Genomic DNA, 27979 nt, shown 5'->3' with positions numbered 1-27979 from the left:
ATTACCCCCCCAAAATTTTTTTTTCCAAGATCCCAAGTTTTGTGAGATTCATCCATAAGTAAAGTAGACCTAAACTCTTAAGACACAAGGACAAGTGTGATTTCATTTGACTTTAATATACAATTGCGTTAAAGCAGTAGCATCTGGCACACAGCACTCAGCCTGCAGTGCTGTAAATGGAGAGCTGATGACTTCTTTGGGGGGAAAAGAAAAAGATGCCATCAAGTTAACATGCATTTCTCAGAATTTTCCTTTTCATTTTTAACCCCTTTGAGACTGGCCAAATCAGCTGCTTCCAATGGAAGTACTTTGCACATAAAAATAGCCAGATGGCCTATTAGTCTGGTGAGGTTAATCACGTTAGAGCAGTCTCAAGTGCCCTAAAGAGACCCTGGTAAGACTGGTAAACACTGGCCCCTCTGATGTGAGTTCTCACTGTACTGCTGCATGGAGCATCTGCTCTCTCATTCGGGGGTCACAGAAGAACCGGAGTTTGCGGGGTAACAGCTTCACCTCCACAGGCATAGCTTCGTACTCCTCATTATCAATGCCAAAGGATCCCTCGGTGCCCTGTGTGCAGACAACAGTGCTGATCAGCGTTGAACACCAAACAGATTATTCCAGCAATGCTGTAATACTGACACCTGATGTTACTGATAGACTACACTTGAATACTTAGCTGAGTCTTCAACAAGATGACCCCCTCCCTATGCCTTCCAGCCATTTGGAACATGACACAGTGAGAGCCATCCTTCACTGTACCTAATATATTAAGAGTCTGTTGCATAAGATGTTTCCTCACTTAGTTGCTAATTGGTGATAATTAAATGCTAGGGAGCTTTAATGACCCACATTGTTTATACTGAAGGATTCTTTGCTATTGGAACTGCAATTATGTGCACTTAGATCTTGGTCTGCCAATGGTGATACAAGCCAATCTGCAGAAGTGCCTGTTGAACAACTCCTATTCAATCCACATTACAAACACCTTTTGGTATTGTTTTACTATATTGATCTGAAACGTGAGATGCAAAGTAATTCCCAGGTCAGGAATTACTCAGTAGTAGAATTTTCTTTAATGCTGATAAAGTCACCAATGATTAAAACCATTCATCAACATGGCAAGTTGACTTTACCTGAACAAATGTGGTCAGTGCTTTGCATGCACTGAACTCAAGGTAGGGCTATGTGGATACTCAAACTAGCTCCAAGTGAAGTCTTCCACCAGAGCAGCACAGATTAGAGAGGGTAGCATAGGTTCTGGAGGTCACAGGTATAGCAGTCCACCTGGATCAACACATCCATCTACTGAGGGGAGACCTCATTAATGTTTATAAATATCTATCTAAAGGGTGAGTGTCACGAGGATGGAGCCAGCCTCTTCTCGGTGACAAGCAACGATAAGAGAAGGGGTAACAGACACAAACTGGAACACAGGAGGTTCTACTTAAATCTGAGAAGAAACCTCTTCTCAGTGAGGGTGACAGAGCACTGGAACAGGCTGCCCAGAGAGGCTGTGGAGTCTCCTTCTCTGGAGACATTCAAAACCCGCCTGGACGCCTTCCTGTGCAACCTCATCTAGGTGTTCCTGCTCCGGCAGGGGGATTGGACTAGATGGTCTTTTGAGGTCCCCTTCCAATCCCTAATGTTCTGTGATTCTGTGATCCTGCTTCTCTGCAAGGCTGCTGAGACTCATCTGAGCTGCCTCTGGTTCCTTCACCAGAGCGAGGCCGTGGAGTGCAACAGCGCTGCTTTGTGCTATGCACACATGCTCTGAAGACCTTAGCAGCAGCTGCAGTATGAACACCTCATTCTATACCACAACCCTTACTTACAGCTCAGCTGTACTGAGCTCAGAACTCCAGAGTATTCTTCCAGAATCACAAAACTGCCATGATGCAAGTTTAATGCAAGTATTAGGATGCTGCCTAATCGTGACATCATAGTTCACGATTTTCACTTGGTTCACATGGATTTTTTTCACCTTTTCTCATGTTCTATTCTCCCTTAATACGGAATTATTTTGCTGAATGACATCACTTGAAGATAGAAATTATCTGTGAGATTGATTTCATGTCCTTGTAAAAACAAGAAACCGTCCTCCCCAAGGCTGCAATAACAGCCCCCTCTTTCTAACGGGCAACAAAGCCTAATTAAATTATATGGTCAGACACAGTTTTGGCTTCCTTTTCAGTCTCATCTGTTCAAAGTTTTGAGACATTTCCCTATAGTGATCTGAGCCCCACTTCCTTGTCTCACCTTCCCTGGTTTCCATTAAGATTCTAATACTTCTTCTCTACAGCACAATCCCTTCTAGGGTAAAATGTAGACATGTCTTAAATATTAAGAAGAAGGTGTGCATATGCAATGTATCTGAGTAAGAGACCCTTTACAGCCACCACAGCTGTCTACATAAAAGGTCTGCCACTATTTACAGGCAGAATGAAGCTCCCCCTCTGGTTTACAGACCACTTGTGAAATTCCAGTATGTATCTTTTGGCCAGGGACCCAGTTGCTGCACTGAGGAACTGAGTGTCTCACTGGCAGCGTAATCACTCTCCCAGACTGGGAGTAGGGATTTCTTAATGTGCAGCATCAACCAGTACAAGGAAATAAAGCAACAGAGTTTTCCAGCTTCCTCAGCTTCTCACCTCTGGAAGTCGCAAGATGCACCTGCTGGCTTGGATGCACTGACTCCCCTCAGGGCACATATGCGGATCACGCATCTTCTGACTTCTGCTCAAACCAAAAGAGAGGTAAGGTAAGGAGATGTTTCTCTCAGAAACAGCCATCTGTTGGGGTGACATGTCATTGTGGGTTGGTAAATCACTATGCATTTGGTAAACTTAGAGGTTAAGTATATATACAAATATTTGTGGGTTTAACTGTGAGAAAGTAAAATAGACATTCCCTCTTCTGCTGCAGTCAATACATATCACTATGCACTGACAGCCTCCACCCAGCTTCTGCTGAGGCTCACTGAATGTATTTGAACACAGAGTTTTGTATATTTGAGTGCATAGCACAGTTTCGTGTGCCTCACATGCTGAACTGTGCAATTCCTGCAATGACTGCCATCTCCTTATACTCCACACACCCACATAACGTAACAGCAACCTAAACAACCCTAAGCCAAAAAAACTGATAGAATTACAGTTATATTGAGCCACTAAGTTACCATCTAAAAAAAACAACAAAAAACCCCTCTTCTAACATCACCACCAGTCAGCACAACATTTCTTACCAGCTGCTTTGATGTTGTTCTTGTGAAGAAACCCCCAGAAAATCATCATTTTACCCGTTCCAAATAATATACCCATTTTTGTCAGTTTGTCTCTCTCTCCAGGTGCCTGTGAGATTCTTATTTATGTACTGTACTTAAAGAGATGCTACTTTCCTGCTTCTGTGGATGTCAAATGGGAGCACACAGAGGGCAGCTGCCTGTTTTAGAAAGCTGGTGGTGCAAGTGCGGTGCGGTGTTTTTCAAGACTTAGGCTGCTGTCCTGTCACTGGATCAGCTGTTAAAGAAGAGCATGTTGCAATTCCTCTTCCCGTGTGCTGATGCAGAGTAAGCACAAGCTTTTGGGTACACTGACCTGCCTCTGGCTGAAAACACGCTGAACCTTTTGGCTGACCTCTGACAGTGGGTACACCGCACCCCAGGCAGTCATCCCTCAGTTTGGGCCCCTCTCCAGACAGACAGCAACACACAAATAGCAAAGGGGACAGCAGAGAGTTACAGCGTTAAGATATCACAGCTCTCAAGCACAGCAGAATTATCATTGATACGCCTCCGACAGGCAATGACAGCTGTCTCCAAATTTTCTGTCTGTTCTGTAGGCTGATACAGAAGAAGAGTGTATTTAAATATTGCCCAGGAAAAGAAGTCACAAAAACATGTCAGAAACTCCCCAGAACAATGTTTTTTTCTGACAAAACATGTCAGAAACACCAAGCCGCCTATGCCCTGAGGATCACAAGTGCCTCTTAAAATCACCAAAAATCCCAGAGAAAGAACATGAGAAGAGAGGGTTGAAACAGGGGATGGTAATCAAAGACAAAGGAAGAAAAGCTAAGACACCAAAGGAAAGGGCAAGGAAGGACAGAAACAAGATTAACTGTGGAAAGTTTGTTTTTAATCAAGTATGTCTATACTAAAAGATTAATGAGTGAATGTGAGGGAATTAAACATCCTCCCAGCAATATAAATTATAAATCATTGATAGCATGCAATACTGTCAGTTTATAGAGTGCTGTACAAACAAGCAGCAAGATTCCCTGCTTAAGGTTTAACCTGCTCAAAGTTTGACATACAAGGTCCTGATTACTGCACTCAGGTGAGCAAGTAGGTTCTTTTGGTCCACAAAGGCAAACGAGGCTCTACATAGATGCAATTACGGGCTGAAGGGAAGCTCAAAAGAGACAAGATATGGCATTAAAGATCAGTCGAAAGGAATGCTGGTAGAAGCAAACAGACAGCTCCACTTGCAGTGACTGCCTTTCTAGTGACCCTGCATAAAAAGATCAGAAATCATTTGCATTTGATTCTGCTCCTTACTCGACACAAGGCAGCACAGTGAAACAGGAGCAAGACCAAAGCCTAACAGCAACACTTCCATTTGATTGTTTTATCCTACTCCATACGCTGAATTACAAAAATACAGGCAGAAAGAGAACTACAACACCTACTGCAAATAGCAAACAAAATTTTAACCTAGTTCTTGTCTCCAGAAGCAGCCAATGTGAAACCATTCAGAGTGAGACTCTCTAACCCAAAAACCAGTCTTCTGCACTGTATCTGGTAAGTGTAGTCATGCCTTGGAGTGAAAGCTCTCCATACTTTCATATACAGAATCTAAGCTGCTATCAGGGTGTGGATTACTGATGCTACACTTTCCAGCCCCGCTCTCCTTCCCTCCAGCACTTCCTAGCAAGCACTACTGTACAACCACCTGTTCCTCCCCCAGCTTATCTTAAACATCAGCTCTACCCCTGCTGCAGATGCTCTTGTTCACACAAAAGCGATCCTCAGCCAGAGGACACTTTTATCCACCTGGGATGACCTACCCCTTGCTTTGAAATCCAACAGCAGCTGCCCTGCAGCACTTTGATTCACCTCCCCACAGACACACACAGCCTGAGCCTGCAAGGCAGTTTCCTGCCGGATGTGTGGTTTCCTCTGTGTGATCCATCAGTTCCAATCAGCTCCTGTCTGTGTTCCCCTCAATATAAAAAAACCAACAACTTTGATATCTGCACTGATAAGGTATTTTCCTTAAAATCCTTTTCAACCCCCCCAAATCCTAGTAGAGTTTAAATCTATGCATTAAAAAAGAAGAAATAAAGAGCTGCTTCACACATTTCCAAAGACAAACTCTGTTGGTGCAAGGCAATGGGGAGCCTCTAATAACGGGCTTGATTCAAACCCAGCTGCCAAAGGGCACTGTGTGGTGAAGAGCTTCTCTGAACACCCTGATTTTGCCTTGCAAAAAACAGGACATTTTTTCTGTTCTGACTCCTCTCTGTAGGCCTAACCAGTCCCTCCCGCTGCTCCCCCACCCCACACACCCCTCTTCCTCTTTCTTTGTTACCTACAGACTTTTGGGCATTATTTAATCAAAAGAGCTTGTTTCTTTGAACTTGCTCAAACAGCAGCTCAAAGCTTTTTGTGCTGCCTCTAATTAGCTCTAGCCAGCAGGGCACGTTAACTCCCATCAGAGGCTTTTTACTGCACGACAGTGTAATTGCAGTCAGAAAATGCGACATACTACTGCGTGAAGCATGTCCAGTCCACATTCTTTACAGTGGGTGTACTCTTGAATATCCCTCCTTTAAATCACACAAATTCATCCACACTTTTTCTGCTAGCAAAGCATCCAAGAACCCAGCACAGCATCTGCTTTGTCTCCCTCCTTTAAGAAGCCAGATTCCTCTTGCTGCTAATGGGAGAATCTCCTCCTGCTTTCCTTCCGTAGCTTTCAGAGCAAAGATTTCAGTCTCAAGCTGCCTATGGTCCACCATGGCTCATGCAATTTAAAAGCAGAAGCAGGTGGTAACCGGACCTACCATGTATGCATAGGTCAGAAGATGTTATACCCACTGAGGCTCATAGGATGCTCAAACAGGGGGCCTGCTGCTGCTCTTCGTATCATAAACAAGACATATACGCAGGAATTAGTGATTACAAGCAGGTAAAAATGTGTTGAAATCTTTCCATTCATTTCACTAGAGGGAGCTCTAAGACTAGAAAGACCGTATTAGCAAATATAAAGGTAACAGGCAGAAGAGCATTCTTGGATTTAGTAGGAAAATCCATTGCTGGTAAAAACTGCACTGAAGGTGCAATGTATTTGCTAGCGGGACTGTATGAAGTAGATGGAAAAAGCAGCTCAGATTTCCGTCTGGCAAGAGCAGGAGGAACAAACACACTACAAGACAACATTCCAAGCTCAAAGCAAGTAAAAACATGCTCGCTCTTCCTCTACGTGCCACTGCTTCGTACCTGCAGCCTTCTTACTCTGTGTGTGAGCAGCACCAATACATTTGCTTAAAGCCCCTGTTTAAATTCTCATCTTCCAAAAGTTCTTTCAGTTCAGACCTAATTTCTCACAAGTGTTACTGAGCCAAGGCAGCCTTCACTTAGAAGCAGGGCCTGTCTAATCGGCATTCAAAAAAAGCAGGCAGCACTAGCACAAACATATCAGCCCTGTGACCGGCCTCTCAATCCTGAGCAGCCACGGCTAAAGATGCTGGGGACAAGTCTGCATGGCTGTCTATAAAACTTGGTTATGAGGGTATTATCCAGGTAGTGCCAATCAATAGCAATGGGGGAAAAGATGAAAGGCGTAGCAAACTGAGAAGCTAGGAAGAACTCCAGGTAGACTGCTCTGCCTTGTTTCCACAAAGAGAAAATTAGTAAGGATTTTAAAGAGCAAAACGAGTAATCCTCATGAAGCATTACTGACTGCTGTCCTTTGCAGTCCTCTGCTTCCGAATTTTGCAGCATGAGGTCAGAGAAAAACACTTCTCAGAATTAGTGTTCCCCCTCATAGAGAGACTGTGTCATCTTTTTTGTAGCCTCCCCATACTCACCCTCTGTTTACAAACTGTCCTTTGCTGACAGTATCTGCCTCAATGCAAATATCCATGAAGTCTTCAGTGCGCTATGCAAAAAAGATGCAGAAATGAAGCAGTTAACACTCCAAAATGTCACACCCGTGATTCTGCAACACGTTCACAAAATGCCCAGTCCTTTGTCCCACAAGAGGAGGCAGAAGATGCATCTCTGCATGTCATGTTTTTTCCACTCTCAACTAGAGATTCAGATGATAAATTACAGACAGTAAATTCTTACTGATGACTATTCAACAACACCCAAAGAAGTGAAATGATGATTCACACGTTTGTCTTGTTACATTTCACACACTGATTAAAGACTGTAATAGCAGATCATTCGGGTTTACTTCTGTTCACAAAGATTTCTGATCAATGGGTCTTTCATGACTTTAAGCAATAATGAGTACAATGCTGCAACACTTGGCCACCAAACACTACAGCAAGAGAATTTTAAACAGTACAAATAGGAAGTAAAAGTGTTCTTGGTGTAATTCCTTTAAACTCCTTACTTAGCTTCTTTTCTATTTACAGCCTGCCCTTAAACCAAGCATACAGGAAAGCTTTTGCTGGGAAAGCAACTTTGATTAAGATGCAATTCATTTTTTATGTATTTTATTTATTTTAACATTCCTGTCCTGGCAAAGGTCCTAGTGCAGATGCAATCAAAATGACAAAAGTAAAAATAAATGCATCTATTAGTAGAAATGGTTTTATTCCTTTGCTGTATCTGCAGAGGTAGGCTTGGCACTGCCTGAGCTGCACCTGTGTGGTTTTATAAGTTCCTCTTCAACAGGGCAGCCTAGGCGTGAATCTGAGGTGAGACAGAAAGACAGGAGTGGCTGACAGCACCCTGCAGACAAGCCCTGGTATCGATTTGAGAGCTGTTATTCCGCTTTGATGGCTACAGGGACAATGGCTTCAAGAGCCAAAGTTAAAAGCAGTTGTAGGGGTCCATATCTGTAGAAAAAAGATGCAGCATCAAGCTACCTCCAGGTCTAGAAACAGAAAAGTACAACTGCCCTAACAGAAACTTGCCCATTTATCTAGGCTATGTAAGAGACCTGAGGACCCTGCATCACTTCTTTATTCAATACCAGCGTTGACCTTGAAGGCACAAAGTCTGTGGCAGTGAGATAAGTTTTTCAGTTCTTGGGAGGTCAGTTTTCACTTTACATCACTGATTCCAACCCAGTTCAGCAACCCAAACTGTTTTCAAGGGCCATCTAGAAACCACTAAAAAACCCCGAAATACCCTGGTAGTCTCCATCTAGCTTCTACCATTACTTGGACACTGGTGGTCATAAGCCACTGATGAAGAAACCAAAATTTCTGTGGTACATTCTAAGAGGAAACAGGAGGGAATTTTAAGACTAGATTTTCTGGGTTTGTTTTTTTGACTGATCCTACACAAAAATAACATGTCAATATAAGACACCTTTTTAGGTTCTTGAAGACCCTGAATTCTGAGCAAGAAACACTTTGCACTAAGTTCAGCACCTCCTATTAAATTGAGTGGCATTGGTTTCCTGCAGCCACGAGTAAGACGTGAAGGACAGCTCACCAGTACAGGATCACTGTGTTAGCATTTTCCAGTAAAATTAAAGACTGACATCTGTCCAAATAGCTTTCACAGCAATAAAATTGCACCAAAACACAGCCATAAGCCAAAGACAGATTTTAAAACCGTGAATAAACAGTCTGAGCGTGTTGAGAAGGTTATGACAAGAACAGCTCCCTTGCTCCTTTGGTTCTACTCTTCCACAACCACCTCCCTTTCCTGTCCTTTAACTCAGTGCAGTCTCTTGTTCCAGTTCTTTTTAACTCTTTGGTTTAAGACAGAGACAAAGCCACAGTTCTAGGCAGACATTCAGGCTCATAAGCTTCCTTCCAGCACCAACTGATAAAACAGAATCACTTTCCCATGGGTCAAGAAGGAAAGGAGTGCCATTTTGATGCCTTGTTTTCTCCTGGGCAATCCTAAAGCTCCTGTTTGGCTAGTGCAATCTTTTCTTTATACAAGTTCTTCCTGATGCCACTGCTCCCAGTTTTATATGGGTCTCCAGTGCTTTTACACTGCCCATTCCTGGATTCAGGCCCCTCCTTGCACAAGGCAGTAAGTTTTATTTATACAGACACAAGAATGGGAGTTTAACAAGAAATGAAAACAGTGTGGGCAGGCAGCATTGGGAATCCAGTTATACAAAGGTCTTACTGTCAGATCAAGCTGCCTGTTCCGAGTTGCAATGGAAAGCTCGATGGTGGAGAGCTTCAGTTCTTCCCAGTCCTCCGGGGTCACCTCCTGGGGGATTTCTGCGAATCCAGAAAAGATGTAATTAAGTGGAATTTAATTACACAGATCATCATTTCGCTGCTATGAAGCATGAAACATCAATCTACAAAAAAATCACTCTGACCCACTGTGACCACTTAGCTTTGTTTCTTTCAAATGTCAGAATCTTCAAAAAGGAAAAAGAAGCTTGGGAGTACTGAAGGAAAGCTAAAACTACCACCGGTATTCACACAGTAGCAGGAAAGACTATCAAGCAGGTTACGTAGCAGCCCTGTGAGTCGTTATGCCCAGAGATTAACAGATCTCCTGGGCTAGTATTACAGCAACACTTAGAAAACACATGAAACACTGCTACAAAAAAAACCCAAAAACAAACCAGAAAGGCTCACAGAAGAAAATTTATGGTACAGAAAGAAATTTAATGTACTTAGAGAAACTTAAGGCTTCTGCATGGCCCATGTTTTATTGTTCTGTCTTAAGTAACATTTGTTGCTCTGTGCCAGCAGCCCAGGAAAACAAGGGCTGCTCCTCTCTCGCAAGCTCACTAAGAAGCCATTCTACAGGAGGAAGATTTCAAGAAGCTCGCCTGTAAGTGCCAAGTGTCACCTATGGAGGCTTCTATAGCAGCGGCAAGCAACTCTGAGCCCATGGAACACCCTGGGTTCTTTACAAATGCACTTCTGTATATGAGACCACAAGCACCGACAGGACTACTCTGTTCCATTTCTGGCAGATATCACTGTGACTGTCTTGACAAAGACACAGTTTGAGTTAATAATAATAATTAAAAAGTGAGAGAGCAGAAAAGTAAAACAGAAAAAAAACCCAAAACCTCATATCTGTTAGAGGAGTAAAGCCTGCCTTGTGAGTTCATGCCAAAATACACACACCTCACCTTTTGGAGGAGATGACCAGTATAACCGAAGTCGTCTGTAAAGCCTCACATACAAAGGTGGTCTGGACGGTTTCTCCTCTGGCTCTTCTGGTGGTCTCTCAGTTGGACCCAGATACATGAGATCAGCTTGATGTTTCTGAGGCCATTCCTTGGATTTACATGGAAAGGAAAGACAGAAGATAAATGGCCTCCTGTTGAGCACCTACCTGTTCATTCTGTTCAGTCCTTCAGCCTATTTATTCTGTGCTCCCAAGTACTCCTGCAGAGCTATCCAGACCCCACCACTGCCCCAGCCTACTTTATGGCTCTCCAGCCTCCAGATTCCTATGTGAGATGACATTTTTGCAGCTTGAAAAAGATTAGCCACAGTTTCCAAGCCTACTAATCTACTCCTTTCTCACACAGAAGTGAGGTATTTTCCCCGCTATAAGCAGAGGGTAAAGGGATGTTTTCTTTGCTGCTGATGTGTGGCACGGTGACACAGCTGCTTCTGGCTGGAGGGAAAAACCAAACCCGGCAAGGTTAACATTAATGTTTGAAAGCACAATTGGTTTCTGCATGGCACAAAGGCAACCTCAAAGAGCAACTGCACAGCAGGGTCCAGTGCAAACAGGCAAAGACGACAGGGCTGTGCGCAGCCAAGGGACACTAAAACCTGGCAGGCCTTTGTTCCCCAACAACTCAAACAATGAAGACCTGACCTTACAGTCAGGTGCTTACAGACAGCAATGCAACAGATCTTAAGGCAAGTCAGGTGAGCTTTATAAAGCACCTGAGAGGGAAAAAGAAAAAAAAAGTAACATTATTCTCAGTGATATTTCAGATTCCAGTGCCAGAAACTGATGGGCTACAGAACCTTAGCTCTTGAAATACTTCCAAATGCTGACAAAGTTTATTTCCTCTAATTTTTTTTAAAAAACTGATTTCTGAAATGCTCAAAACATAGGACATATGGAGGAAATAATGATTGTTTTTAAAATGTATATACTAAAACAACCCAGCCAAGAGCCCACATGTACTCAATATGATTATTTTTTATGCTCAAAACTCTAGAAGTAGTTGTGGATCGTACAGTGCAGGCTGTTAAATCAATTCACCTCACACTTCAGAGCAAGGAACCACTCCACTATCATACTTACATAATAAACAGGACAACCAGAGGCTGTATCAGTAGTGCAATACACGAACAATAAATATTAATGATTAAACGGAAAAGCAGCACTGCTGTGATAATTTCAGCCTGTGTATTTCAGAAGAGACGACACCCATAACAATGCTCCTACTGCTATCAGAGGTGAGCTCTTTCCCCTTACACCGTTTTCAGCTACAGGTCATCCCATTTCAAAGGACAGCTACAGCAAAACCAGAAAAGATGGAGTGCACAGCAGCAAAGACAAGCTAGGGAGAGATTAAGCTCAACAGGCTGGAGCCATTTGTTATAGAAATTAACAAAATGGTAACATAGGAGGCGCATAAAGCAATGAACACCACAATTAGAGGAGATCAGGTAGCAACTTTTCTGTCTTAATAGAAGAAAAAGTAGGCACTTCTCTTTCTCCTTCAGCAGGTTAAACAGAACTTCTAAGTGTACAATGAATAGTTCACTGCTGAAATCCACTATCACTGCTGCTAACTGAGGCTAAGGACTCAATAAATGCAAGAAAGGGGCTGGAAAGGAGTGAAGAATAAGTTTCTACCTAGAATGCCAGCACACAGAAACATCAGCTCACATTTCCTCAGGACTGCAGGTGGGGGGAATAAAAATCTTTCATGGGTGCATTACAATTTAACTGCCCTTTACAGGAGGTTCCTATAAAGGAAGCATTGGCACTATCAAGGACAGCGTGGCTGGACTGCACAATCTGATCTATTGTACCAGCTCCTGGGTATTTCCACAGCCTTTCATGAGGCTCTTTATATGTTCAGAGAACAGAAAAAGTACGTGAATGAAAATGCCTCACTTTTCATGCAGGTCAAATTTTAATCTTCCCGGGATCAATTTCAAGCAACAGAGAAGTTTAAGGTGAGCTATAAGCTATTAATCTTCATGTTCATTTTGCTACACATGGAAGCCAGATTACCAATGTGCATGAGCAGTCTAATTATAGACATTTCTGTCAGATGAGTAAATCAGAATGAAATGTTACCATAGGAAAAACTGTTGAGAAAAGGTGACAGAGTACTTCAATGGTTAGCCTGAGAACCACTACTGCTCTCCAATAACAAAGGTGGTTACTGGCTCCCCCTGGCGATCTCGTAGCAACAGATCCTCAGTAAAGACTTTTTTTTTCTCTTTTAAGTATTCCTCCTCCCCTTCAGCACTTCACAAGCTAAGTCTATCAATCAGTTGGGTTTTTAATAAGTTGGGTTTCACTCCCATTTTATATTGTTACCAGAACCCTTCACAAAACCTTGCAGATAAATTATACAAAGCATAGTCGGCCTTCTCATTTCCCAACTATAAGAACACTTTCCTCACAATTACTCTTTACCTTAAACGTACTGAAAAAGTGAGCTGCTTTGGTTTTCAGAGGCCCAAGGTACCAGTACCTGAAAAAAGAACACAGACAGAAAATCTAAGATATCCAGGGGTCAATACTGGGAAAGGGAGAAATCTCATGTGAAGTCAGAGCACACAGCCTTGTTTGCCACTGAAGTTGGTGCTCCCCTACAACCTTTAGCTTTGTGATATGTAAGATAGTTTCCACACATCACCTGCAGCTTAGCAGCGACATCCCTTTCCTGAGTTACAGATCATCAAAATGCAGTATACAATCTTCACTACAGGCAGCGTGACATCTCAGTAGCAGAATTCTACCTCGTTATGTGACACAACTGGGAATGATTTAAAGGCCTGTGGTCTAACAGCTGGTGGGATGCATCTCTACAGTAGGCCGTAAAGAATGACGTTGGAGGAAACAAACAAACAAGCAAAAATCAATAGCTTCAGTGACAAAAGAACAGAGCCAGCAAACATCAATTTGCCCCAAAGGATTCTCAGATCAAAAGAAATGTTTTGCAAAATGAAAATCCAGCCAGCCATAACGCACTGTAGAGAATCTAAAGATGCGACTGTATTTAGGCAGGCTTGGCACACATTTTGATCACTGTCTTCCACCAAAGAAGGCCAACAAAGCCCATTAAACACGACCAGCTCAAGGGCACTGCAGACTTAACTGTATCATTAACTAGTAAGGCACGCAACTGTCACACCACTCCCATCAAGTCGTGAAATTGTCTGTAAAATAATAAAACCTTAAAAACATAAAACACCACCATGTCTTTATCAGGACAGTGCTTAGCAGAGGGATAGCCAGACAAACTTCTGGAACTGTGACTTATGGTTTAAATCCCTTCATAATGGGTGCCTTCTCTTAAGTATAAGGTCAGTTGTACTGGAATAAGTCAAATGTTCATTTAGCTCAATAACCCATCTCTGATAGGGACCAAAAGTGGATGCTTAGGGAGACACATAAAACCAGGACAAGCACACATGGTCCTTGTCCCAAGCACATTCTGAGCCTCTTTCAATTGTGGTTGAAGTGCTTTCCAAGCTGGGCACATTTTCTGTGCATTTGAAGACGTTCATGGAAGAGAACAACGTTTGAAAATGCTTGTGCTGCCCCAAGTACAAAAGGTGCTGCCGTGCTTCCAGCACCGAGTCCAGAAAACTCTTACGAAAGGGAACTGCTGCAGGAAAAGATGTAGAGGCTGACACCAGGCTAAAAACAGGGCACGTGCAGGAAGCCCAGAGCGCGTGCAGAGGGGAGAGAAGTGCATTTCCTTAATCTCGAGGCTGCAATTAGCAGGAGAGCCTGCAGTGGAGCCAAGTCAGCACAAACACAAGATACTGAGCACACCCCTTGCCTCCCAAGGACAAACACCTTGGCATTTACTGCATCCCCCCATTCCATCTCCCCTCTCAATCCCACTCAAACGTCTGCCAGTCAGACTGCAGAGGTCTGCTACCTCTTGTTTCCTGACAAAGACACCTCATTCCCAAAACACAGGGTACTTCCTTACAGCTGTGCAGCAGAGCCATGTGCTACAATTCCTCCATAACCGTCTGAGAAGTGAACTGCTTTGGCCCTGCTGCTCCTTCCCCGGATAATGGTAGTCATTTGATACACAGGCAGTGGCATATTAAATGGCCATTTGGAGAAAGCCCAACAATTATTAGTTTAGCATTCAGAGAGCAGCCATCAGACAGCACGGCCCATGCCATTTCTGGCAGGAACTGAAGGGCATTTCTACCGCATCTGATGTTCCTTGTTGGAATTGAGTTACAGAGCCTGTGTGCATCTTTTCATTGGCAACTGATGAAAAACAATGGCCAATTACTTTACTTAGACTTTACTCAAGGGAGAGTTTTTCCCACTGATACAACCTGAATGAAGTTCCAGAAGCAGGCACCACAAGGCAAGCGGAAAGTAAATACTTAAAAGAATGGGTCAGCACCAAATAAGTGTTTATTTCAAATGACAAAAGTACTGAAATGTCTTATGCTCCCATGTGTGTAATGCGAGACCTAACAGGAGTGGGTGCCTCAGCTGTCAAATGCTTACACTCAAAAAAGACTTTTTTTTTTTTTACAAGAGGGGAGTATGTCTTTCTAGGGAACAGATGCTAAAAAAAGGTTCAGTTTCAGAAAACAGTATTTCCTTACTTGCTAACTTTAACTCCTGCATCTCTGTAAGATCCCCATCTTAAACCAGTCACTGCAAACACAGGCTGTTCCTTTTCACCCTGTGAAGAAAAATAAATACCGCAAAATTGCTTTCTCTTATCTTGTTTCCAACTTTGGCTTTTGCAGCTAGAAAAATATCGTTTCTATGTAAAAACTGATTTCTGATTAATTCCAAAAGTGAAATTTCACAGAAGAGGTACGATAAATAGCTAACAGCAATAAAGCTAAGCAGAATTTAAGTGTTATACATTCCATCTGCTTCCAGAGAAGAATATAAGAGGTGCAGTTTTGAAGAGGTTGATCGAGTTTGACTGCACATCCAGCAACAGCCATTTCATTTTGTGGATATTGTCAGCCAAAAGTTAAGAGCTCTGCACAGTGACACTAACTTCTCACTGCAGAAATGTTCATTCTACAACATAACAGAAAAATAATATTCAAAACGCATGTGGGACACAGTCAAAGGTTTTCCCATTTCCCATTTTTCATTTTGTAAAAGAAAGCTATTAACTCCACAATACATATGAATGCATTAAATCAGCTCAGACAGCTATTGTTATCTCTCACCATTTCTACAGAAATATTGGTGTTAGTAAGTTTTGCATTCATCAATACCCTCTGAGCCTCAAAAAAAGATGTTCAGGCATTCTAGTGTTTTCTCCACTTTAGATTACCTGATGTCATACCATACAGTGGAGGAACGACTGCCACCAGAACTAATGATATGAACCAAAATTCATGACAGCACTGCACAGAGGAAAAACAGTCCATCCAAACAGAACAACATGAGAATAGGAAAGTTTTAGGAACATTAGGTGTCAAATAAGCCAATGCTTTTACCTTGATCTGCAGGACATCAAGCGGAACTGTCTCTCCCTTCAAAATTGCCAATGTAGCATTAGCAATATGTCTGTAAAACAAACAGGAAAGAAGCAAAGGAGAATAAACTGGAAGAAAGGAAAAGAGTAAGCTTTAAAATTGGACTTTTTTTTCAGCAACCCCCACTATGAGTCCAGGTGGAGCTTCTTTGCAGCAAACACAATGACCCCAGGGAAAGAATTCTGACAAAGTGCTGCACCTTCTTGAAATCAGAGAGCAAACTGGGTGGCTGCAACACATGAGAGGGACTGTGTCCTAATCAACAGCAACAGACCCGAAATGCAATAGGAAGTTCTCAGTCTAAGCTTTTCAGAAATTCCTCCTCCCTCAGTTAATCTGGCAAATCACATCCCAGCTCTGTTACTTGCTGTTTCAGACACTTAACATACTAAGGACCCAAATAATGGTTTTATTTTATTGTGGCAAGTATAGCACACCTGGGAGAGAAGGGGATGGCCAAGAAACTGGCCTCTATTCATGTGTCTGGGACTGAATTGCTTCAGTGTGTTAATCTGTATTGAAGTTTTTAATCAACAGAAATCTACCTCCCAGCAGTGCTCATGTGGTTTTGGTCACCATTAAGTTGTGGACAGTAGCTAAGGCATTTTCTCCTTTCAAGTCATTAAATGTGGCACTAAAGACTTCGTAACTGAATAAAGAAGTCTATGTTCAGACCTCGAAGGATGTAATTCATTAAAACCCCTTCACTGTTTTCAAAGTTTGGTAAAATTCGAATTCCACATTGCGCACATTTCCAGTGCCTCAGCTGAACTGAGAGGGGAAAAAAAAACAAACCAAAACAGAAAAAAACCCAAAACCAAATGCAGTTTTCTGATCCAGCCCAATATTCATGTGAATCAAAGGAGAAACTACCCTTGGCTTCATCAGTCTTTGAATACTGAGACAGAGAAGGAAGCTCTTCTTCCTTCAGCCCTGCTTTTCTCCTAAGTGTTATCTTTCTGTAAGACCTCTACAGTTCCTGCACTCCTCCAATAGTGCTGAAAGAACCAAACTCCAAATATTTCTTTTTAACATATCACTTCTGCACTTCTTAAGTCAGGTTCTGTTACTGGTGTGGGTTGTTAAGCAGCCTATTGACCAAATTCCTTTCAACTTCACCAATACGCTGCAGTCTCACCTGCACAGTTCATTACCTTGGGACAAGAAGATCATTCATTTCCAACAGCTTCTTTAGAACCCAAACATAAATTATTATTTTAATCTTAGCTGCTGATTACAGCCTTGTCCATCTTGCTGAGCTTCAAAGCACTCTGGTAGTTTTAATGAAGGATGTTATGCCAGTTGGCTCGTGGATTTTATCTATGATGGATACCAGCAAGGGTTCCGCAAAGAAGAATGTTAATGAGTTACTGGGAGAACCAGAGTGAACAGATTTCAGGAGCAAGGAGAAATATACTCATTAGTATGGCAGGAGAGGAAAGAAAAAATTGAAAAGAAATGAAGCATGGGAGAAAAAAATGCTTAGTTGACCAGCCTTTTTACTTTAGAAGTGGACAAAACAAACTTGCAACAAACGAAATGCAGGCAACAGATACTGCCAGACTGGATCATATCAAGGATGCTGATAAATGAGATTCAGGTTGTTGGAGAGTAGCCAGCATCCATCCCATCAGAAGGATGGGCAAGACACCCTGCAGAAGTCAGTAATGGGATCCAATGCTTCCCATAAAGATATTCTTCTATGCCTTACTTTCCAGGTGTTAACCAGGCTATATGTGGACTGCTGTCTAGAATTCTTAAACTGGAGAAGGGACAGAAAAAGGACTTTTTTCCTTTTGTTTTATGTAGTCATATCCTTGCTATATCTTTGTCACATCCTTTCTGACTATTCCTAAGAGGCTTGATCCTCTAGAGATTTCTTTTTTTTGAAAACACTGAGCATCACATGATCACAGAGAAATTAGCCACAGGAAATTATTACATGGTATAATAATATTATATATATATTCCCTTCATTTAATTTTAGTCAGATTTAGGAAGTCATTAACTCAGGCAAGCCCAGAGAATCATTAGGCTCTGTCCAGAGACTGCCAACTTCTATGTAACATAGAAGGAAAAGTATCAAGCTATGAAGAAGCACTGCTCCTTGAAAACAAACTAACAAAAGGCTCCCTTTGAGAAACAAGTAATACTTACTGGACTTGGTTCGTGCTCTCAGGGTAGAGCGTGTGGCTCAGAGAGCAGGTCTTCCCAAGAGGTATGAATCCTATAGGAATCTTACTGAAGACAGCCTGGACACATGAGGAGAGTAAATGAACATTTGCATCAGCTGAAGGAAGCTTCCTGTGTGGAGATCACAGCTGTGTCTGAAATCACCCCTTTGGCACCAAGCAGCCAGGCACTTCCTTCAACGAGGCGGTAATACATAATGACTCAGAACACGGCATCCGAATCCGTGAACCCACCACTGCCAACTGGGTACAAAGGAGCTCTCTGTAATCATTACGAGCGCTGTTACACACAGGTTGGCAGCCGCGTCCCAACTAATGCATGGGTCCTGTCAGCAACCTGCCATCTCTCTTAATACTGACAGTGGCATCACGAGCACTGAATCTCATTTACCACTACAGAAATCTCCCTCTGATAGAGGACCCTTGCATGACAAAGAGATTTCCCCTGCTAAGAAACAGAAATTAATTGATTCCTCTGGCGTCCAAATCATGAAGCAGCAGAAGGTCTAATTTTTGGAAGTCACTGCCCGTGTTATTTTTCTGTACCACAGTTCAGCAAAAGGGCTTGTTGAAGGAGCAAGTTATTACACTATACCTCATAATAAACTGTGCTCCTTGAAGCGTGTCAGCAAATCAATGTAAACTACCATATATCGCAATGTACCATCTCCTTCCTGAGCACTGCTGCTAGCAGCACCGTGATACTGCAAATCCACACCAACTAAATAGTATCACTCTCACTTCATGCTCACCCGCTCTCCCTGACTATCTGGGCATCACCTGCAAGCCTAAACACATCTCAAAACTCTCTTTTCTCGTTTTCTTTACAACTGTTTTACAGTGTGCAGATGCCAGGCTGTTTGCAGCTCATGGAGTCATGCTCAGCTTCCCTGGCTGCTAGGAACAGCGTTTTCAAAATACCTTGCACAGGCTCTTCTTACCCAGGCAACAGTGGTACAACATACCCGAGTGAAAAGGAAAGCAGAGCACAGCGTGAGGGGGCTGAACTGCAGATCTCCACTCCTAGGACAGAGTGATAGGAAGGACAAGAAGAATTCCCCAGCCAAAGACATAAAGTGACGCAGTGGCAATACTACAGTGCAGTATTCCACCTAAATTCAGTGCCAAATGTAGAATTCTCTACACTACTGCAGATCAACCCAAGCTACATCAAGAGAGTAGTAAAAAAAAAAAACCCCAAAAAAACCAGAAGAAAAATTAGCCAGTAAAGCCTCCAAAACTTTTCTTCTAGTATCTTTAAATTAGAGAGGTCTCAGGGCCAACTATAATATTACTAAATTTAAAAAACTGATGTCTCAGGATTGATATAATCAGTACCCCTTTAAAAACACTGGCTTGGTTGCAGAGTTTCTCTTGTCACATTCAGACAAGGCAACTGCCTAAGCAGATACAATTCCAGCTGCCAAGGATATAATCATAATCTTGTCTGGATCATTTAATTGAGTTTTTGCCAGCTCCTGCCAGAAGGTTTTGGGAACAATGATTCCCTCCTTTCTTCAGTAACACTGTCCTCCCTCTTTAAAAAGAAAAATCTCTCTCATTTCCATTTGGAGCGATCCACCTTGAGAGGTTAAAATTTGCTTTCTGCAGCCATCTGCATAGGTAGGCATTCACCGCTTGAAAAAATGGCAAAGCTATCATAAAGCAATAGGACCGTGGCTGAATTTGGTTTCAAGGCTGTGCAAATACAAGAAAAACATGTACTTTCACCCAATGCTTCTGCCAAACAAAGCAGCATTCACAGCTGGTCCACAGGTCTTTGAAAGTTGTGCATTTGGCTTCTCCACAGTCCCTGCTCTGATGCTGGAAATGTCCCAGAGCTGTGGCTTGGGAGCCATCGCACTCCCTGAGAAAGGGAATGAAGAACAACAGGCAAAATTGCAGTACACCAGCATGGCTGACTTACTACTCATCAAGCTGGCTCCAGATAACTAAGCCATGTATCTGTAGAAGACACTGATGCACGAGACATTTCCTCTAAGGAATAAACAAAATTTTTAAAATTACGCTTCCTCACCTCATCAGCTCTGCGGAGCAATCCAGTTATGACCTGAAAAACATGGAAAATGCTCAGCTCTGGGAATTTTCTTCACACTTACAATAGAAAGCTATGAAATTCATACCCACGCTTACTCTTTGGAAATTATTTAAGGAGCAGCTACTCTTTTTACGGAAGGTGCTACAGTTGCTTATATGCAAAAGGAGCCACATTCAGTGTGCAACCATGGTGGAAACAGCAGGGTTATGAGCACACATGAATATATGCTGGCACCACAACCCATGCCACTGTAAATGTTTTAACACTGAGTAATGCTCTGCCTAATGCCAAAATAGTACAGCTCAGCGTGCAATTAACAACAATCAATTCTAAGGCCAGGAGAAACTTGCAGATGTATTCTGATCGTTTTCTCTCGAGGTCACTCCATTTCTTTTAGCCATTGCCTTATGAAGCCAGTAGTTAACATTCCAGGAAATGCTTTAATGAAATACAATCTTCCTTGAAAAATAGAGTATTCCCCAGTTCTGCTGGTAGTTTGCTCGTGTCATTAATCATCTTGACAATAGGCATTTATTATATATATACACCATGCTTTGTTATCGCTCCCACATAATTTTTAAATTATTTGATTCCCATTTGGCAAAACATGCATTCTTCTTGGGGGGTACAGATAGGAATGAACTTGAAAATTAAACCATTACAGCTACATTACACAGGAAGAAAAAGCTAGAATCGTGATTCTCCAGATAATTTTCTCATTCTAGAATAAAATTCTGGAAGACATGTGTGTCATTCTGCCATACGCTTTTTCTGCCCCCACTCCCAACATCACTTTTAGACTATCAACAACTAGCAGAGTTTTCTTATCCCCATAAGGTTACATCATTGACTGAAAACACAGATACTAAAATGGACAAATCTCTAATAATAGCTGTTATGATGTTGCTGCATTACACAGACTCAATCTGCTCACCCTCAGCTTAACTACGTTTCACAACAAACCAGGACAAAGCTCCTGCAATACCTCTTGTACTGTGCCATCTCCTCCTGCAATAATGATCAGATCTGTGTTTTCCATCAATTCCAGCAGCTTTTTTGCTTGTCCCTCATAATCAGTCTGAAGAAAAAGAAATCCAAAAATGAGAACTCAAGTGACTATTTCTGAGATTCCTCTTTCATAGAAAAAAAAATTACCTGTCCATTCACTCAATAGCTATTCTCATATAGGCACACAGCACTGTATATTACTTACATTCACTGCAATTTCTTCAACTTAAAAACCAAGTCTGCCGCCTAATACAATATGTGCAAGTACACACACACACAAAGGCTAAATGAAATATCAGAGTAAAGCTTATTGAACAGATCTATTACAGTGCAGTAATAACCGTATTTCCATGTAGTTTTACACTGAAATAAAACCACAAGCAAACCATGCTCTTGCAGAATAAGTCCCAACATCTTTAGCAGCCAAAGTGAACCTCCTGAAACACACGATGAGCTACATAGAAGGCTATGGCCCAACAGCAAGCTGTTGGCAATGGGTTTAGCAGTAAAGAGTACACTGACTTTCGGAAACATCAAAACCATTTTCTGCAAAATGTCTTTTACAGGGACATGTCAGCCTCAGTTACTGGCCCAGCCCCGTTTTGCTGATTTGTCAGGTCTGAAGCTACAAAGTGCCAGTTTTAAGTCTTGCAAAATAATTTTTTCTCTTGGAGTGGGACTGTGTAGTTTCAATGATCAGGGAGAGGCATTAATAGAAACAGCATTTTAACACTAAACCTTGTGAAAAAGATTCCAAGACAGAGAGACACAGAGAACCACAGAATGGCTTGGGTTGGAAGGGACCTTAAAGATCATCTGGTCCAACCCCCCTGTCATGGGCAGGAACACCTCCCACCAGACCAGGTTGCCCAAAGCCCCGTCCAACCTGGCCTCGAACACTTCCAGGGAGGGGACATCCACAGCTTCCCTGGGCAACCTATGCCAGCGTATTACAGAATCACAGAATCACAGAATGTTAGGAGTTGGAAGGGACCTCAGAAGATCACCCAGTCCAACCCCCCTGCCAGAGCAGGATCACCTAGACGAGGTCACACAGGAAAGTTACTTCAGTGCTAGGACACAGTGACTATGAAACAATCCACATATCACAGTCTCAAAAACCTGCCAAAAAGATCAGAATCAGAAAATGCTTACTTCTTCTCTTTCCAAAGAAAGCCTCTCTGCTAATTCGCACCATTCAGAATGTTCTGCTTTCACGATGGGAATATTAAATTATTTGGGGATACATTGAGCTATTTCCAGTGTAAAAATAAAAGGATATTTTTAATTAATCTAAACAGTTCCACTGCACGTCAAAGTTCCTCACTTCTGAATTCTGCAAGTTCAGGCAGAATTGACAATTTCAACAGCAATGGGCACGCACCACCAGACAGCACTCAAATATTTAGAGAGTTTTCTCTCAAACATGAATTATAGAAGGGCTGCTTTAGACAGACAAACAAGCACTTGCACTGCTTTAGCTGAAAATTAAAAACTCAGTACGCAGTTTGTAAATTAACTGTGAATTAAAAAGAAAAAGATTAAGTACCAGATTAATATCTCAGTATTTATTTCTTCCTACAGGATGTCTACAGTGCAACTGAGAATTTCAAATGCATCCAGAATTTAATTTCAATTCTACAAGAAGAGAAAGCAAAGCAGACAATATATCTGTATTAGTGGAACCTATCAGTTCTTACCTTAACCACAGTTACATCCAAACCAGATAAGTGCAAAATTGGAGCAGCATTCTTTTCAAAAAGGTTACTGGCTTTGCTAGAGGAAAAAAAAAAGTAAAAACTGTTTCATTAGGCTGGTGGCAAAAAAAACATAATAAAAAGAAATATATGAATGACAACAAGAAATCTACTCTAAAAAGAGCATACAAAGTACACAATCAGTCACTCAACCTGCCAGTCAGGAAAGATGAGATTTCATTTGGTTCAACATTTCTAGACTCATATCTCAGATGTTTTTTTGTTGCAGTTTTAATAAATGCAGAAGAGGTTATCTACCTTTCTCCAAAAATAATTTAAAAAAACCCAAAGAAAACAAAACAAAACAAGATCTCTAGAAAGAAATTCACTAGAAAATTAATGACTTATACAGCACCAGGCTTTAAGACCACAAAAAAAGCCCATTTAGGTTTTTAGATTCTTTGAAAAAAGATGTTTACTGTTACATATTATTAGATAAGTTTAGAAGCAAAATTTTTTCTAGGACTCATGCATTTTCTGCCTGTAACTGCATAATAAAATAATTATGCCATTAACTATAAATTGCTTACAACAACTAGAAACGAGAGTAGAAGTCAGAGACTTAATTTATTAACACTCTGCATTTCCCAGTTATGGGTGTTTTTAACAAAAGCATGTAATTCCAAGCACTTCCACATCAGATATGTATTTCCTTTCATACTGTTACTGACATCTCCTCGCCCTTCCCCAAGAAGCAACCGATAAGCAGCTTTGCTGATCAGCAGAAACAGACACACAGCATACCCAAGATAACCGCCTTTTTTTTTTTCTGCTAATGAATATGCAAAAATAGCAGCCGACCTCTTCCAGGAGTCTTGCATTGAGCCCATATTTAGCCTCTCAGCTTGTGGGCACATCCCTTTCAAGGACAGGTTCCCACAGAAGTAAGATCACTGCTGGCTAACTTCAAGTCTTGAAGCAATCAAGGTCATCTCTTATTTCTATGGTTTTTGAGGATGGAAACGTGTCACGTACAAAAGCATGGAAGGAATACAAAGGAATTCCACACACGAAGGAATGACAAAGGCCGAAACACAGGACAAAAGAAAAATTAAAAATATTCATATCTTTAGAAATCATTCTTTCAACTCAAGCATCTAGTTCTATTTCTCATCCCAGTATTTTTGGTGAGATAAAGTTTGGCATAGTTACATAGCACCAGCTTGGCATCAGAGGGAGGCAAGAATGAGCTCAAAAATCTGGCTGGGTTTGAAACTGAATGGCAGAGCAGAAATACAGAAAGAGTGCCTCACATATGAGCATAGGGAAGTGAGAATTTTACCCTTTGCAAGCTGCTGGGTTGAGGAACACTGTTGCTTTCTTCAGTGGCATACTGGAAGGGATCAGCTGGTTGCCAAAAGCCTAAGTAAGAGAAAAAGAGCAGAGTTCAGTTTCTCTTTCAAGCACATTGGTAAAATAGTTCAAACTAAAGCACGTCTACAAATGCCCATGGGTTTTCAAGCCTCATGACATTCAAATGACTTTCATCTTCAGCCACTGCACAGGTCTCCTGTTCAAAGACCTGCACTCTTAGCCACAGCTCACACCACTGTCACAAGTACTCTTCAGCTGATTTTTACAATCCTACCTCCATTTAGTTTTTGTCAACATCTGGTTTTCTGCCAGGGGCAGAGATCCAGGGAACTACCCTTGACTCCAAGGTTACTTGATTTTCCTTCCTTACGTAATTCTCATACACCTGCCTGCCACCTAATTTCTGCATCCTTTTCCACTTTTGTCCTTCATTTCATCTCTATAGCTCATTTTTGTATTCTCAGTCCTTAACTCTTTGAAGATATATTGCCTTTATATTGAAGAAGGTGGACACTGTACACAAAGCACAGTAGATTTTAGTGATCATTTGCTGTTTAAAGGTATAATTAATTCCACTTGCCAACTTTGCTCAGGAAACCTCAATTAAAAGAGGTGTGCAGCTGGCTATGTTGTTTAAAGCATTCAAATTTCTTCCTCAAGAAAAGCAAACGTAAAAGAAGTTGCTGAGGGTAATGGAACCTTCAAACAAAAGGAAACAAACCAACAGTTCTTAAGCTTTACTCAAAAACCAGCTAGAAGACAGATCAACTTATTTTGCGGCAATTGTTCGAGGGGGGAATTGGGAAATATAGGGGACCTCTAGCACGTTACAGCTGTTAGAAACAATTAATTATTTGCTTGGGGGGGCACAATGTGATGTATCTGCTTGCTCTAAACAACCTAACAAGGCTCATAAAGAATTTATGAGTAGTGACAGAACCACTTCTTTATGTAATATACTTGGACATTTATGTTACATACAGGGGCATTTCTAAAGCAAATGCTGATTTTTAAGACAAGAAATAAAAAAATAATAATGCAACATGCTAGAACTATTTTTTTTCAGAGCACAACATAAAGAAAGACAATTTAAGGCCAAACATTAAAAAAGGTTATTAAGTATATATGAAGATACAATTTAGGAAAGTCAACACCTTTTTCACTTCCTTGTCAAACACACATTTCCAGGTATTGCACTTCTGGACTTCTGAGATGAGAATCACTGTTTTTCAACTATGAAACCCCCTTTATACAAAGGCTTTATAATGCTTTGTGAATACCAAAAGGGAAACTACATTCCTTTATGGAAAACTATCCCTGCTTCACAGAGTGACTTGTTTGCCAGCTAAACAGGACGCGTCTTTAGCACATGCCCAGAGATTGGGAACAACAAGGTACATTGGCAAGACCCCATTTGCGAAGGTAGTTCACAGTCAGCTGACAACACCGGCTTGTGCCAGAGAAGGAGGTGTAAAAGGTTTTAAATTTGATAAATGGGTTCTTTGTTATAGACTCTGTCTCTGATCATTTGCCACCCCAAGGCTGTCATCATAAACTAATCTTTAAATTCAGACAGGCATGGTGGAATCTTTGCAAGAAATACTGCTGCAGCGGATACTCCGGCAGGAAGGCGGGCACCTCATCATTTTGATATTGTAACAGCCTTAGAAACTTAAAAATCTGATGTAAAAATAATACCTCCCACTTCACTCAGACTAAACTTTTTCTTGGATGAGTCTGCTTCTATTTTTTTCCCCAATACTTACACAGCACTATCAAAGCAAGTAACATATTTCAAACAATTACAGACCGTTCTTATTCTGAAGAACAGCAGACATTTCACGCCTATTGCTGTATTGTGTTTTCAAGCAGTATTCAGCACTGACACATCAGTGAAAACAGAAATTACAGGAGGAATTGATTACTAGGCTTTCTGCTTCATTCCCTTCTAACGTACAAGTCTTCTGCAGGATATTTTCCCAGGCTTTAACCACTGAAATTGTGGGAAGCTCTATTGACAGTGCTTTTGCACTTTCATGTACAAGAATGAGCCATAATGGAATAGATTCTATCACTTAATGACTGGAATTAAGCAACAGGAAAGTCAGGATTTCCAAAACAGAACTATCTTCTTGTGCCAGTCTTTCCTTAGCAGTTACAACTTTCTGAAAGTATACATACTTAGGTCTTTTAACTTCTCCTTATATATACCACTTAGTCAGTGCTTTTAAAAAAAATAAAATATTTTGGTCAGCATGCTTCAAATACTGAGGTTAAATAACTGTTATTTTTTGGTGATATAAAAAACAATTTCTATCACTTTGATATTGCGCAGTAAAAATGAATATTGAAAACATAAAAATCAAGAATTGATACTATGCGTTGGAAGTGCATTTGACTCTGAAGCTTTAAGTATGATTTATAAAAGCAGTATATTCAGGGAAAGGTTTTTCTTATTATTTTGTGAGACTTGAGCTCCTTTACATCTTTTCTGGCCTGGAGTTCTATTGCCCAAATCAAGTTGCTGTGAATATCCTTCCCTCAACAGCAGGCAGGCTGAAATAGGGATTATTCAGGTGCACCACAGAAGCAAGGTAATCTCAAGGAAACTTATTTAATGAGGAAAATAATTTTCACCATTCTTTTCAGGCCCCAGTACGTAGCAATGACGGGAGCAGTGTTATACCCTGCAAAAACTCAAAGATCTGGCACAGAGAAGTAGATTTAGAATAAACTTTATTTGTGGGAAGCAGACAGACTCTTAAAATCCTACAGCACACCACTGAGGTACCAGAGCCAGTAAGTAGTACCTGTGCAGAGCTGCCATCCATGGGCAGCAGCACCGGCACCCCTGAAAGACTGCTTATTAAGGACAAGATTTCTTTATGGGGACACTACAGCATGGGAATTTGTTCAATGCTGGTTGCCTGTGCAGGCCACAAACTACAAAATGCAATAGTCAGTATGCTCAGAGAATAACCCTCTCTCTCCGAATGTTCTCTAGTTTTCTTTTCAGTGATCAGAAAACAGGTTGTCCCCATTAAGTTCCCAGAATGCAGGTCTCACAAGCGCTAGGTTGGTCACCACACTTGGTATCCTTCAAAAAGTCACTCAGGATGGCATGGACAAGGGCAGGGTCTCTCCAGCTAAGCCCTAACATAGAATCACAGAGTGTGTTGGGTTAGAAGGGACCTTTAGAGGTCATCTAGTCCAACACCCCCTGGTGTGAGCAGGGACAATGTTACTAGATCAGGTTGCTCAGAGCCCTATCAAGCCTGGCCTTAAACATGTCCAGGGATGGGGCCCCCACATGAAGCGGTTTGCATACTTCTACGCAGACAGCACCCACCGTGGTGGAGCTGAGATTTCAGTCTCCTGTCTTATCAACAGATTATCTTCCTACCAGAGCTTTACAGGCACGGAGTAACCATATCTGCAGAAACTGAGGTCTGGGCAGTTGCAGCAGTAACTAAGATTACCCCGATGGTAACACTGCACTGTCTGTCCCAACAGCAGAGTGAGGGCACTTAAGGCACAGTGCCCCGGCTGCAGGTCCCATCCACCCTTTGGCACTTCAGCAAAAGAAAGCAGATAGCTTCATTATAAGGCTCGTCACGTAGAGAGGGCCCGCTGGGAGAATCTCGGGAGCCCTGCACAACCAAGATAAGAGGGAGATTTTAATCTAATTTTATCCCTTTAAACAGCATTACCTGGGCTTCTTGGCATGCAGCTCTTCGCAGCAGGTTATCACTATTAGGTAAGACAGAAAAGAGAGTGGACAT

The 27979-nt window shown here is 41.7% G+C and overlaps 1 protein-coding gene across 1 annotated transcript; it reads right to left on the bottom strand.

Moving 5' to 3' along the window:
- Positions 1-100: 100 nt before the first annotated feature.
- Positions 101-27979, bottom strand: AGK (acylglycerol kinase). The gene is made up of 14 exons (XM_010184927.1): positions 27908-27979; positions 24166-24245; positions 22827-22902; positions 21104-21196; positions 20098-20130; positions 18025-18119; positions 15829-15898; positions 14968-15047; positions 12794-12851; positions 10302-10449; positions 9329-9426; positions 7093-7163; positions 2652-2736; positions 101-570 (listed from the first exon to the last, which is right to left on the bottom strand). The coding sequence occupies exons 1-14, from the start codon at positions 27977-27979 to the stop codon at positions 433-435; spliced, it is 1197 nt and encodes a 398-aa protein (XP_010183229.1). The 3' UTR covers positions 101-432.

Source organism: Mesitornis unicolor, unplaced genomic scaffold, assembly GCF_000695765.1.
Source record: "Mesitornis unicolor isolate BGI_N332 unplaced genomic scaffold, ASM69576v1 scaffold48365, whole genome shotgun sequence".
Lineage (NCBI taxonomy): Eukaryota > Metazoa > Chordata > Aves > Mesitornithiformes > Mesitornithidae > Mesitornis > Mesitornis unicolor.
Note: the sequence above shows the minus strand (reverse complement) of the source record. Positions and strands in the feature narration are given on the sequence as shown.

Coding starts and splice junctions, on each gene's coding strand:
- AGK (XM_010184927.1), bottom strand. CDS start 27,979: ATGTCCACTCTCTTTTCTGTCTTACCTAATAGTGATAACCTGCTGCGA. Junction 22,903..24,165: donor AACCCAGCAGCTTGCAAAGG/GTAAAATTCTCA, acceptor TTTTTCCTCTAG/CAAAGCCAGTAACCTTTTTG. Junction 21,197..22,826: donor TGGATGTAACTGTGGTTAAG/GTAAGAACTGAT, acceptor CTTTTTCTTCAG/ACTGATTATGAGGGACAAGC.